Source organism: Schistocerca serialis, chromosome 2 (assembly GCF_023864345.2).
Source record: "Schistocerca serialis cubense isolate TAMUIC-IGC-003099 chromosome 2, iqSchSeri2.2, whole genome shotgun sequence".
Taxonomy (NCBI): Eukaryota; Metazoa; Arthropoda; class Insecta; order Orthoptera; family Acrididae; genus Schistocerca; species Schistocerca serialis.
In genome coordinates this window covers 1129813492-1129828239 of record NC_064639.1, presented here as the reverse complement: position 1 = coordinate 1129828239, position 14748 = coordinate 1129813492, and the positions used below count along the sequence as shown (strand labels likewise).

Genomic DNA, 14748 nt, shown 5'->3' with positions numbered 1-14748 from the left:
AGTGCAAATAAATCAAATCAAAGGAAATAAACATGTTAACATAGGAGGAAAGATAGTAAATAGGGAACAAAGTGAAGTAACTCTTAAATGTGGAAAGGTTATCAGATTAGAATGCAAAATGTAAACATGGGGAAGAAAGCAACCTACAACAAAAGATTAAAGAAGAGTGAAGAAACTACAAGTAGCGTATGTTTAGAAAATGTATTAGGCAGCAGGTTTCAGTTTCTGGTGCATTGTGTTTTGTATGCAATATAATACTCATCGCTGATACACATGTTTTTGCAGATGAGATAAATGAAGTGGTAGATTTTTGCTTTACAAGCCTTTTTTGGTTCACCACTGCACCGCCCTCAGTGATTTGAACTTTCCTTCTACTCACTCACATGAGTCCATCTCTACAGTTCTGCAAGAAATTGGCTGATCAGTTAAAGCAAGTATATGAGTAGGAAGACTGTGTCCAGAAATACAAATTTTGTTTCCGGCCTTCTTTTATTGTGGTGTGTCTAAATTTATTATTGTTTCAGTGGGTTTTCTGTTAAACACACAAGACACTAATTTGCAGGTTTCTAAGTTTAAATAGAGTATGCTAATTGCCTCTGACATGGATAAGATACACTTTTTTAAGGATAACTAGTTATTAACGTAATCTGCAAAAGCAGTTTATCACACTACATTACTGTGATAAAGTCCATTTATCATACACACTGTGTGTTCTGTAAATCCCATCACAAAGAGAACCTTGTGACTTGTAATACCGCACATCCCTGATGACCCTCAATCACTGTGGTATCTTGGAAACACAATGTGAGTGAAAGAATTGGGGGCAAATGGGCAGCGAGTGGTGGATGGTGTGTGGGGAGGAGTTATTGCAACAAGGATTCCCCTGGTATTTTTTAGTTTGTTGGTGATCAACTAAGAGACGATACGGAAAGGAGCAGTAAAAATACTGACACATATAAGCAACTGGGTGATGCAAGTACAAGGCCAACTGGAGGAAACAAGTGGACGATTGTAAAGACAGTGAAAAATGAAGGTAGTTTAATATTCCTTTAATGATGATGTCATAAGGCAGAGCAAAGCTTGGATCCGCACTCCACTCAAATGCGATTTCACTTCCTTAAACATTGTGCCACCTCAATACGTGAAAATTTCACCACAGGAAGTTACAGAGGCAGGATCGAATGCAGAGAAAAGAAACAAGTCTGAATCATAAAATGGTATGAATGAAAGAGCAGTAAATGAAACAGGAGCCAGTCAAATGAATTACCAGATTCAAGACAAAGTGTAGCACATATTTTCAACTGTCACAATGTATTTGTGAATTACATACAAGGTGGTTTGACAATAGGTAGCAGAAGAAAGACTGAAGGGAAAAAAAACTAAAAATGTAAACAAGAGAATAAATACATTTAAAATGTCGAGAAAAAGGTAGCCATAAGAAAAATAAGAGTAGGGCCCTTGTGGAAATAGAAAAGGGAAAGCAAAAAACAGAGCAATGGCAAAACGGGGGAAAATTAATACTGATGGAAAAATCTGGAAATGAGGTAACAGCCTTAGACTGCCATAGAGCACAATAATGGTAAACACCAGGCAGTTTACAAAAATTAATTACATCCTGAAAAAGAAAATCTATGAAAGAAATTAAGATTTTTTTTTTTTTGGGGGGGGGGGGGGGGGGGGGGCAAAGGAGGAGTAGAAGTCATGTAGGTAAAGCTCACTTTGTGACTACTAAAGACAATAGGCTACTTTCACTGTGACTAAAAGTAAGATTCTCTACTAGCAGTGTGATCAACCTGTATCCCCGAAGAAAGCCTAACAACTGAAATTGCAAAAATAGCAGCAACTCCCAAACAAATTCTTGTGCACCTTACAACATTGTCCCTGTTTTTTAGCCCTGCCTGGTTTCCTTCCATTTCTGGTAATCAGCAGTGGCTACGAGGATTGCAGTGGTAACTCCTCACATGTTGGTCACTAACTGACAGATGATAAAATAATGGAATCTGACTGCTGCCATGGCTATTTCTTAGAATTATGTGGCTTTGAAATTATTATTAATTTCTATCTATTTCTGGTCAACATGGGACCTCCTCATTAACCCTTGAGATGATGAGATACATGCTACTCTGCTCTAGTATTAACTGCTAAATCTGCAACCGTGAGTGAAACTCTTACTAAGGAATTTGGGACATAAACAATAAACATGAGCTTGCCTCATGGTGTTTCATGCAGACTACACGTAAACAAGACGAGCCTGGCTCGTTGTATGTCATTCAAGACAAACAACAACAACAACACAAATCAGACTCTTGGTCCAACAGTTCTTGATATTCTCTAACTTCAGTTGCAAGTACTCCTTCATTGCATTCACATGTGTTCTTCATAACTCCCTAAAATAATTAACCAACCCATATACCTATCATGCGAATAAAAAGAACATCTAATAACGATGATAGTAGCAACAAAAATTTTGTTATTGTAGACAGTGGTTTGGTAGATCCTTCCGACAATGATAGTGGTGGTAGCAGTATTTTGTTTCTTGTTCAAAAATGCCCAAGAAAATAAACCACTGAAGATGACACAGATGATGAAGACAGTATCAATCATCTACCACTGAAGCATTAGATTTGGAAAGAAGAAAATAAAGCAAAAAATCTGGGAGTATAAACGGACAGTTGGCATAAAGAGTATCAGTTTTATAGGAGTTAAGTGGAAGTACAAGAGGGTTATATATTTTTTGTATATAATGTTTGACAATATGTTTTGGATAATACTGTCGTTGAAATGAATTGGTACGCAGAACAAACAAAGTTCAATGAAAATTCAAGAAACAAAATTAATGAGACATGGATACTTGTCAGTTACAAAGAAGTTCAAATACTCTTTAAATTATGCATAATAATGGCTCAAGTAAAAATTAAATAACTAAAAAATTCAGTTGAGCTGGTCTAAAAGACACAGAAACGCCAAACTTAAGGAAAACTATACCACTGAAAAAATATGTGTAAATCATAAGAATTTTACAATTGGCAAATAACAATGACTGACACAATGGATAAATTATGTAAGATCATAACTTGCTGCAAACTATTTTAATAAAAAATTCAGAGAAGTATAAGTAATGGGCGAGGACATCGCATTCAATGAATTGTTAATGAAATTTAAGTAATGCAAGTGTAATAAACATTTTAATCCTTCGAAGGGGACAGGATTTGGGATAAAATTTTACAAACTGTGAGAATCAGCTTCAAACTATTGCTATAAATTTAAAATATACTAAGAAAATGATAAAACAGATCTTGTTTACAATGCATCTGAAACAGTTGTGATGGAGTTATCAAAGTCAGTACTAAACAAAGGACACATTTTGTACATGGATAACTAGTATTCTTTGCCAAAACTGTTTGCAACTTCAGTTGAAGATGCACTGCATGTCATTGAGACAGCAGATTTCAAAAGAAAAAAATAAATAAAAATAATTATGGGAGATTTTGCTTCGCTAAAGCAAAATTTACAAAAGAGGGAATCCGTAATGAAAAGTTGCAACGGCATATTAGCACTGAAGTGCAAGGATAAACTGGATGCTCGTATCACTTCTACAAAGAAAGTGTAGAAACAATTGAACACAACAGAAGTCAATGGTACCCCACTTTCCAACCAAAATGTATTGATGATTACAACAGGAGAATGAATGATACTGACCGCTAAGATCAGAAATTAGCAGTTTCCCTGTTATGAGCAAAAACTTGAAAAGGTACCAAAAAATCTTTAATTACACATTTGGTATGGAATTTTATAATTAATATATTCTGTACAACGAAAACAGTATGAAAAAGAAACAGAATTACACCAAGTATGGACTTCAAACAGTAGAAGCACTATTACATATGATTAGTGAAACTGAACAGTTCAAATTTCTAGACATTCCGTTAGATAGTAAACTGTCGTGGAAAGACTTAATGCTGGTGCTTTTACTATTAGAACGGTATCTGAAGTAAGAGATCATTCAACATGGAAATTAGTCTACTTTGCTTATTTTCATTCGCTTATGTCACATGGTATTATATTTTGGGGCAACTTTTCATCAGCTTACTCCCAAGAGTAAGTAGCTTTCACTCAGTTAATACTCATCAGAAATCCAACCTGCATTTGGATCAGATTTCCTTAACTCTTGTCCAGAAAGGTGTGCAGTATACTGCTGCATCCATTTTCAATAAGCTACAAAAAGAATTCAAAAATCTTAGCAGTAATCCACATGTTTTCAAATCTAAACTGAAGAGTTTCTTCATGGGTCATTCCCTCTATTCTGCTGAGGAGTTCCTTGAAAATTTAAGCCAATTCTAATGTTATATTGTTGATTGTGTTTACTTAAATGTATGACTTGACTTTCTTTGGGTTCATAAACATTTTATTTTTATCTGTTATTACTTTTATGTTGTAACTTCATGTACTGACATGTTCCATGACCTTAGAGATTTGGTCCTCCATTTGGTCCTACAAAACTTAGTGTAAAAAAAAAAAAATTAAACAAAAAAATTGACATTTCATGTCAAAAATTTATAAAAGATAAGGACCTTGTTGGCAGGAGATCTACCAATGAGACTACACGTGCGACAGTGGAGTCTCCTCCCAAAATATATAGATCCCACACCCTTGAAAACTCATCCAACAAGAGCTTGAAAGCAGTAAAAAAAATATCAAATTGAGTTAAGTGTCATGAGGATGTAGAAACTGTCACTTTGTGTTACATGAGTGTCATTGGGCAATTGGGTGATAGTGTGTAGGTCAAGGGATTAAGACTGATGAGTGTACGTGATGTCTGAGTGGTTCTGGTTCTTCCGTTCCACAAAACAATAAGGCCATTCTTATTTGCAGTGGGTAACCTACACTGCAAGATTTTAGTCAATGTTCTTGACTTGTCTGTACTGTGTGTGGGTATAATCAATCATATCCAGACAGCTCTCATAACAGATCACTCAGACAGTGGAGGACTACATCCACAAACAGATACTGGAGTCTTAAAATAACCCAATCTGTCTGATGGGACACTAGCTATTGCTAAGTCCATTGAAATAGTCCAAGCTAAAGATTGTGCCACCAAATTTCCAAAAGATAATGTTCTCACCATACTGATGACAAATAAATGCTGGGTACTGACCAGCTCCCACCAAGAACATTACACATTACTATCTAGGTTAGGGATATGTTTTATTAATAAAATATATCACTAATCTAGAATTTACAGTCACAGACAGCCCATGACTTAATTTTTATTAATACCATTTCCATCCAGCCATGATTGCTTCAAGTATCACAAAAGGATTGCTAATCCCCATTTGCGTACCTTGTAAAACATAGCAATCAACAATGACTGTTGCAGCACTACTGCACCTAATATATTTGGTTGCTAAAGGTGGATGCATCCACCACACAAATCATTGATTGACTGAAGTCTTCCAACATCAACAGATTTTGAGCAGGGGAGTCCACATGCCATGAAAAATGTGCACACACTGTCCCTAGATTACAAGAATTATAATCCCTTTATATTTTAAAATCATACATTAAAGACAGACCTTGCCAAGTTGAGGTGGCTTGCATGCCTCAACAATAGAGACAGCCATACAATAAGTGCAACCACAACTGAGGCATGGGTGTGGAGAGGTCACAAAAACATGTAGTTTCTGAAGAGCGGCAGCAGTCTTTTCAGTAGCTGCAGGGGCTAAAGTCTGCATAATCGATTGATTTGGCCTTGTAACTTAAGCCAACATGATTTTGCTGTGCTGTAATGTAAATGGCTGAAAGCAAGGAGAAACTAGAGCAATTATTTTTCCTGAGGGGATGAATATGTACTGCACAGTTAAATGACGATGGCATCATCTTGGGTAAAATATTCTGGAAGTAAAACAGTACCCCACTCCAATTTCTGGGTGCAGCCTACTTAGGATGATTTCATTGCTAGGAAAAACAAAACTGGCACTCAATGGGTCGGAGCATGGAAGGTTAGACCCTTTGATTAGGTACAGAGGTTAGAGAATTTAAAACTGGAAATGAATAGTCTGAAGTTAGATATAGTGGGAACTAGTGGAGTGCAGTGACAGGAAGAACAAGACTTCTGTAACAGACACTCCCAAATAGCAGTTTTAAAATTCCCCTGAAAAATAACCTTAGCCCTTATGGTAAAATTTTTTCAAACTTCCGCCATAGCAGATGCAGACATCAAAATGTATACCCCAACAATAATTAAAACTTCCAAACAACAGAGAGTGTGAACGAAAATGACAGTTGGCAATTAAACAACAACAATCCTTATCATACATTCAATACATTAATACGTGTAGTGTTTTGGTCTTCTATATAACTGTTTTTGAGTTGTTACGTGAACGTTTGGTTAACCATACCAACCACAAATAAATGAGAAAATTAAATTCTTACTAAAGGTTGAACCTTGTAGAAGAAAGTTCAAATCCTACATGCCAATATGTTACAGGGAATGAAATTTGGGTATTTTACTTCAAGCCAGTCACACAAATGACTGTCCACACAGTTGGCAGAAATCACTGTCCTTGCAACGACAGGGAAGTTATTTCATGTATGGTACTGTTTTCTGGAATGGAAAAAAGAGATTCTTCATTTTGATTACCTTTAAAAGGATAAATCGTAACTATCTAATCACGCAAAACACTTTTAAATCATCTGGATAAAACATTTCTAAATTGAAGACTGTATCTGGAAAAAAAAGAAAACTTTCCTCAGGATAATGCATCTGCCAAACATTTTTCCACAACAGATTAGATTAGATTCAGTTTTCGATCCGTAGACCCAAAAAATGAGATGATTTTCCTGGGTGTGGAATGTGTCAGAAAGTATAACATACAACATTTGAATATAATACTTACTACCCTGATCTTTTGTCAGGAGAGTGTCAAAACAGAAGAATACATCGTGGTAAACTGGGACAGCCAATATTTACAGAATTAACATGTTGTCAGAATGAAACATTGTTATGCACTATTAATAAATTTATCATACACAAAATACCTAATCTTGACTGATGTGACCAAATGCTTTCAAAACTGAAATCTAATATACATTTTTACTTAAACTGGCTTAACAGTCTCTCTTAAGATATTCATCTATAGAGTAGGAGGAGACTTTCAAACTCTGGTTAAACTGTGCTTTATCAGAAACCAAATTTTTGATGGTTGCTGTCAATTTATTGAAAATGTGTGTTCCTAAATATTGGACCCCTTTTTGGACCAAGGTAAGTGATTTTAAGTCTTTATGTAGCCTAGATTGTTCTTGTTCCTAGTATTGATACTATGTATTGAGCTATTGGTTGGAAATAGAGATATATTACTTGCAACAAATTTTACTAAGGAATAAATATACTGAGAAGCAGTGGTTAGAACACAAAGTTCCTTCAACAGGTTTCTACATGATGTTCTTGAATTTGCACCACAAATGATTCTTATCAACACTTTTGCACCCTAAAAACTTTTGCTCGGTTTGATGAGTTGCTCCAGAATATAACCCCACATGGCATAACAGAATGAAAGTAAGCAAAGTGTGCAAGTTTTTTTATATATATCTCCTACATCTGACATCATGCCCACTGCAAATAGAGACTTGTTTAGGCACTTACGCAATTCTGTGGTATGCCCCTCCCAACTGAATTTATTATCGAGTTATAATCCCAGAAATTTAAAACAGTCAACCTTTTCGAGAGTGAACTGAATGATAGGTTCCCTGGCCACAACATACAATACATAACCTATGACACCCACCTACTATTAAACACAAAGAAATTCATGGCTAGATGGTGATGTTATGGTAAATGCACAAGGGCATTTTAAGAACTTAAATCACACTGTGGAGTTGGAATACACTTGCTGGTAAAACTTTTGAAAAACTGTAATAACATGCAAGGGGATTAGGTAAAAAAAACACCTGCATATTTCATTCTACATCTACATCTACATTGATACTCCGCAAGCCACCCAACGGTGTGTGGCGGAGGGCACTTTACGTGCCACTGTCATTACCTCCCTTTCCTGTTCCAGTCGCGTATGGTTCGCGGGAAGAACGACTGTCTGAAAGCCTCCGTGCGCGCTCTAATCTCTCTAATTTTACATTCGTGATCTCCTCGGGAGGTATAAGTAGGGGGAAGCAATATATTCGATACCTCATCCAGAAACGCACCCTCTCGAAACCTGGCGAGCAAGCTACACCGCGATGCAGAGCGCCTCTCTTGCAGAGTCTGCCACTTGAGTTTATTAAACATCTCCGTAACGCTATCACGGTTACCAAATAACCCTGTGACGAAACGCGCCGCTCTTCTTTGGATCTTCTCTATCTCCTCCGTCAGACCGATCTGGTACGGATCCCACACCGATGAGCAATACTCAAGTATAGGTCGAACGAGTGTTTTGTAAGCCACCTCCTTTGTTGATGGACTACATTTTCTAAGCACTCTCCCAATGAATCTCAACCTGGTACCCGCCTTACCAACAATTAATTTTATATGATCATTCCACTTCAAATCGCTCCGCACGCATACTCCCAGATATTTTACAGAAGTAACTGCTACCAGTGTTTGTTCCGCTATCATATAATCATACAATAAAGGATCCTTCTTTCTATGTATTCGCAATACATTACATTTGTCTATGTTAAGGGTCAGTTGCCACTCCCTGCACCAAGTGCCTATCCGCTGCAGATCTTCCTGCATTTCGCTACAATTTTCTAATGCTGCAACTTCTCTGTATACTACAGCATCATCTGCGAAAAGCCGCATGGAACTTCCGACACTATCTACTAAGTCATTTATATATATTGTGAAAAGCAATGGTCCCATAATACTCCCCTGTGGCACGCCAGAGGTTACTTTAACGTCTGAAGACGTCTCTCCATTGATAACAAAATAATTATAATAACCACAAAAAGATTTCCACTGTTAGGCTGAGAAATCTCCCTGCTGTGCTTCTAGCTTATTAGAAGGAAAGAGTAACTAATGACCATATGATAACCATAGTGAGGAAATAAATTTTTATAACTGAAGGCATTATCCTGAATGAAGGAAGTCACAAAAAAGTTCATCATACTACACCTGAATTAAGCATTCTCCCTTTATCATCTGAACTTTTTTCTTACAGCACCTTGGGCACTATTTTACCACAAAGTAAACCTTGTTGCATGGATTAGATGAGTTTCTACAGGTTCATTGAAAATATCCAGTACTTTGGGACGAGCATATAACTGCATCTTGTTTTTGTTAGTGTAATCACAGAGGTTATACTAGACTAGAAAACCATACTTCACAATTAGTGAACAGAGTGCATTACAGAATTGTTTATTTATTCAAGGCATACCTGAAAGAAAGAAAAACTTCCATTTCCAGCAGATCTAAGCCATATTAATGGATTAAAGCCATATCCATAACTTTTCCACATTCCAATATGGAACTAAATTGTCACATGTGAAAATTAGGCAGTTTTTCCCTTTCGTAAGTTAACATGGCAATACAAATCTGAATAAATTCTGTGTTCATTAAATCGCTGCAAAACGACGCAGAGAGGATTATTATTTTAAAATTTAAAGCCAAAACATTAATGTAAACCAGAGAGAAGGGTGGTCATATGTAGATGGGTTTAAAAAATAATTATATGCATTATTTAAAAACTGTAAGAAATTTAAATACTTTAAAAGATATACAGAACGTCTTTCATTATTGGTGATATTCATTTGAGTCAAGGGGTTTCTAACTAGCATTAAACAGATTTATGAGAGAAATGAGTATAAAAGTGTACACAAAAATAGTGCCATAAACTGTCGGTTGTCAATACTAACTGACACAGCGAAAGTACATTTTTTCTATCAAACATGTCTTTCATCTTCTGGTCATAATAATAATAAATCATTTCGGCAACCATGAATCATTTCACAAAATAGCTTTTCATATACCATCTGCATACAGGTTGAGGAGGATGAGTGAACTCATCTTGAACACTAGCATTCATTGTCTGCGAGCTTTTACAAATATAAATGAACAAAAGCCACTGCATAGGTTGGAACAACAATAGTGGTTAATGACGTGTAAATTTCGCTTTAAAATACAATTTCTAGACGATAGTGGCTGGTGACATAACAACGGATTCAGCATATGTTTAATGGATGTTGCGAGAGAATTACGTCGCAACGAACGCTATACGTTTATAGACGTTATTAAGTGATCTCAAGAAGTAAATAATACATATGGACGCTAGACACCACGCCATAAAGTCGAAGTAGGTGACCAAGATCTATACAGTGACATACTTACACGTGCAGTTCTCTTCGACGGATCGCTGGTTGTAACACTTCCGCATAATAGAATAAAAGCTACACCATAGCACAAATACATATTTTAGTACTCTTGCACTTATCTGTATGTCAGCTTGCTTCTTTCGAACAGAACTTTTACGGGTGGACCTTGCCAAATTCGAAAAGACCGCTATAGTTTCACCGATTAGATGACCATATGGTTACTACCAACTACCACAAAGGCTGTCAAGTGACAGGCCAACAAGTATTTACATCGAGGCAAAGATATTGAAACAGGTATAGGTAAACACATACCCTTCTAGATACACAAAGATCATTGTAGTTAAATTCGCAGAAGTGAAGGTTAAATGTCTGAAGTCTGTCGCTTCTCAAGCAGTTGCGTAAGTAAGATCTACCAACGTCGCAAAATCACTTTGTAAGATGTTAATGGCGTAAAATTGTTAGCTTTAGTTCTTGTGTGCCCACAACAGCATTAAAACGCGTGTATGTCTAATAAGTGCACTTTACTCATGACGTGGCTTAGTTCCTGACGATTAGTATTATGTTGATCAAGTGACTTGCTTTGTTGGCGACATTGTTATATCTTAAGATGGCAGCGGGAGACTTATGTCACAAGTTGTACTAGAAATAGTGGTTGCTTCACGTCGTGGAAGCGCGTTGGTGCTAGGCTGTGCAGCGTTTGCTGAATTTCAGAAAAGTAAGTAGTAATTAGGCTGTCGATTTTAATACATAACATGCAGACTGGCGAAGTTCTACGTACTTGATGATTGGAATTTAGAATGCTGATGTTCAGTTGCTGTTGTCATTGTAAGCTGTGATTTCAGCGGCGTTCAGCATTTCGTGAGCAACAGAAGCCAATATTATCAGCGAAGGATATATATTTATTGACAATTAAATATGCGTCTTCGGTTTCAGGTGTCTGAAGATGTCTAACGGAGCACTGTCATCCGACACACCTGTTGCGCGGCTTTGCCATATAATACAGTGGAAGCATTTCGATGGTTATGGATTCAACTTACATGCTGAGAAGGGGAAGCCAGGACAGTACATCGGCAAAGTCGACGAAGGTTCACCAGCTGAAGCCGCCGGTCTGAAAGAAGGTGATAGAATAATAGAGGTCAATGGTGTAAATATTGCCAATGAAAACCATAAGCAGGTAGTTCAGAGGATTAAGGCAATCCCCAACGAAACAAAACTTTTGGTAGTTGATGCTGAAGCAGATAAATATTACAAAGCAAACAATATCACTATTAAGAGCGGTTCACCCGATGTTAAGTACCTGAAAACACCAATGCCAGACGCAGACAATTCAGATGATACAGATGAGAAGAAGTCTGGAAATAATGAAGATGGTCAGATTGATGCAGTCGCTAATGACAAGAAATCAAGTGATGCTGGAAGTTCAAATACTACTCCGTCAACAGACAGGAAAAGTAGTAGCAGTCATGTCTCCGAGCATGGAAATGATTCCAATACAGTGCAAGAGGTAAATTCAAAATCTCCTGGGGCAGGAAGTAACAATAGTACTTTAGAGCGCAGTAGTGCTAACAGTGGGATTAATCTGAACATGTCAGCAAAGGAACTGCGAGAGAAACTTGCATCTCGTAAAAAATACGATCCGAAAAAGGAAAGTATGGATTTCAAGAAGAAGTTCGAAATAGTGCAAACTTTGTGAGTGGACAATCAGTTGTTGATGAGAGTGAAACAAAAACCGCACAAAATCTGATCTGAAGGAAAGAACTTATTTTTAGTGTATTTTTAACGGTCGTCTACATTCCAGTTCGCTGCATTGAATAATGGAAATTTCTTATTTGGTTTGGGATGTAATGCTTAGTTAAGTTATACTGAATAGTAATTGGGTTTTTCACTAATTACAGTTCCATCTTCATTATGCACTGGAATCGTCTCTGACATTGTTTCCAGTTAAGCATTAGTTAATGAACATTTAAGACAATATTTGTCGTGGTAAACATTCCATTGTTGTGTGTTGTAGATATATTTTTAAAGATGAGGGCTTGCATTTTAATTGTTGCTCTCTGATGTTATTCTGAACTCAGCTGCAGTAAGCAAATAATTTTTTTGTGTGTAGCTCAAAGAACTGCATAGTCTGGTGTAATTTCAAGATCAGACTGTCAAAACAACTCTTGATTTCCAACTTTTCAACCTAATAATTTTTCTCAGTAAGGCTCAAAAAGTTTTTTGCCCAACTCATATGTAGGTGAGGTGACTTACAAGTAGCACTTGTTGAATTGTGCACTGCTATTGATAAAATTCACTCACCTTGACGAGACTGCAATAGTCTTAAACAGCTGTATGGATAGAATCAGTATTGTCTATTAATGCTTCCTTATCTGAATATGGAGTCATAACATGTTTCTTGGTAGTGCCTTTGGGCACGTTTCCAGTGGCAGTGCATTAGAAGTAAAAAAAAAACTGCAGTAAATGATCGTATGTTAGCCCTAACTTAGTTTGGCCATTCTCTGGGTCACACATTGTGTTGTTGTGCTGATGTACAGTGCTTCAATTAATCAGTGCCTTATCCTCTAGTCTCAGTGCACATGTTAGAGCCAGTTTCACGAACTTTTCCTTGGAAAGGATAAATAGGTGCATTCTTGAAAAGATCATACGCTTCTGCAGCTTTTGCAGAATTGATGAATGTTTAATGATAACCTTGAGCTACAATGCTGTTATATTTTTGATAGTTTTTACATATATTGTGCGCACACTTCTGTGTACATTGAAAATATTTTATTAAACTCTATAATATGGAAATGATATACTAAAATGTTAAAAGGTTATGAAAAATGATGAATATTTTTGTAGTAAAATGCCGAACTATGGAATATAGTTAATTCTGCTTTTGTAGAATATCGAATGCAGCTCGTTGAAAATTATGCTGTAGGATTGGCAGAAATTGCCCCAGGAAAAATATAGTTTACAGCGTGATGCACAATAAGACTGTAACAAAGAGCTTCACTTAATATGAACCTATACTTTGAGATGTGACCATATGTTTTCAGAAGCATAGCTTTAACACCAAAAACTTTACAAAGTATTTGATTACTGTGTTTTATTGTTTCTTGAATTAGAATGTATCATACATCAGAGTCATATCAATATATTTTTGTCGTGACTTACAAGTGTATAAATATTATTTAAAATACATCTGTTTAAAGCATCAGCCACTCTGTGTTTGTTTGTTTGTTTACTGTGTGTGTGTGTGTGTGTGTGTGTGTGTGTGTGTGTGTGTGTGTGTGTGTGTGTGTGTGTGTGTGTTTACTTGTCAATTGTCAGTTCGCAATGGTGTCCACGGAGATAAGTAGTTAATAATGGTGAATAGCTGGCTTATATGTTATTTGAGTAATTAATATGGGTGTTCAGATTCTCATTATGCACACAGCAATATCACAATATACATGTCAACACCATAGAAAACTGACTTGTCCAAACGTAGCATGTGTAGCTCTGTTAATGTTTGGTCTACCATTGAGAGTGGGTGATCAAAAATGTGTGATGCAAAGTACAAGCTGTAGTTTGTCACAACTCACCAGCTAATAGCATCAGCCTGCCCCATCTTGCCATAGCTTACACTTCAAGGAGTGCAAGCTATCCTTTATTACTGCACAGTAGCAATGACATCCTTTAGTGGAGTATAAGTTGTATAAAGCAACACAACTAGTATGATGTTAAGAAGTGGTAGCAATAACATTAAAAGTGCATAAAGTTTTTAGAAGAGAATGACAGGTACAAATGTGTCCCCATTTGGAGTGTAGCCTAGCATTACAGAGGTGAGAACAGCTGGTGCCTTCATAAAGTACCATCTCTCACAGTGCAGAATTCACCACACAGCAACAAACTACTAGCTAAACATTCTTTTGAGAGATAGGAGTGCTGCATTCACCTGATGACCTGTTATCTGGTGTGAAGATATGTTGTTGCCTTTAAATTGTTTAACCATATAAAACTTGAGAAGAATTTAGTATGACGGGGAAAGGGAGCACGCATATGAAAGATGTTTGTGTTTTTCAGGGTCATCTTAAATTTTCTTAATATCTTAAGAAATGCATATTTTTTTCCCTGTTGAAGTTTGCATATACAGCTACTTCATAACTCTGCCGTCCCCCCCCCCCCCCCTTTTTTTTAAAATTTCCACCAAGCTGTTACTTGCTAAGCAACTGAATTTACGATACTGGATCTGGACATAACAAATAACTATTTTTGTTCTGCCACATGCTAATTATGTTTGGAATAGTGTGGTTAGAGGCGTCTCTGAAATAAGTCTGTGTAGTATTGAAACTAACAATTTAACATGGGTACCATGACAGCTATTGTACTGTATATTGCAGAGGATACTGCCTTTTCTGTTCCATTTGTAAATTGAATCTCACATACTCAATCATATGCTGTTGTACTAGTACAGCAACCATT

General features: G+C 36.6%; 2 protein-coding genes across 5 annotated transcripts in view; one reads left to right on the top strand and one right to left on the bottom strand.

Moving 5' to 3' along the window:
* Positions 1 to 10603, bottom strand: part of LOC126458584 (glutaminyl-peptide cyclotransferase-like) — a 77036-nt gene extending 66433 nt beyond the window's left edge. Inside the window, exon 1 of one of the 3 annotated variants that reach the window (XM_050095720.1) lies at positions 10319 to 10603. In XM_050095720.1, the coding sequence (XP_049951677.1) occupies positions 10319 to 10399 (81 nt within the window). In that variant the 5' untranslated portion in view covers positions 10400 to 10603. Of the gene's footprint in view, positions 1 to 9368; positions 9536 to 10318 lie in introns of those variants that run through there. The other 2 variants (XM_050095722.1, XM_050095721.1) reach the window with 2 other exon arrangements.
* Positions 10604 to 10629: 26 nt separating this feature from the next.
* On the top strand, positions 10630 to 13501 carry LOC126458585 (Na(+)/H(+) exchange regulatory cofactor NHE-RF1). Of its 2 annotated transcripts, none has more exons than XM_050095724.1 (2): positions 10630 to 10700; positions 11236 to 13501. In XM_050095724.1, the coding sequence occupies exon 2, from the start codon at positions 11246 to 11248 to the stop codon at positions 11993 to 11995; it is 750 nt and encodes a 249-aa protein (XP_049951681.1). In that variant the 5' UTR covers positions 10630 to 10700; positions 11236 to 11245; the 3' UTR covers positions 11996 to 13501. The 2 variants fall into 2 exon arrangements, with proteins under 2 accessions (XP_049951681.1, XP_049951680.1); XM_050095723.1 differs by lacking the exon at positions 10630 to 10700 and adding an exon at positions 10743 to 11017.
* Positions 13502 to 14748: the final 1247 nt, after the last annotated feature.

What these genes read in the sequence shown, in the direction of transcription:
- LOC126458585 (XM_050095724.1), top strand. Translation starts at nt 11,246, where the DNA reads ATGTCTAACGGAGCACTGTCATCCGACACACCTGTTGCGCGGCTTTGC.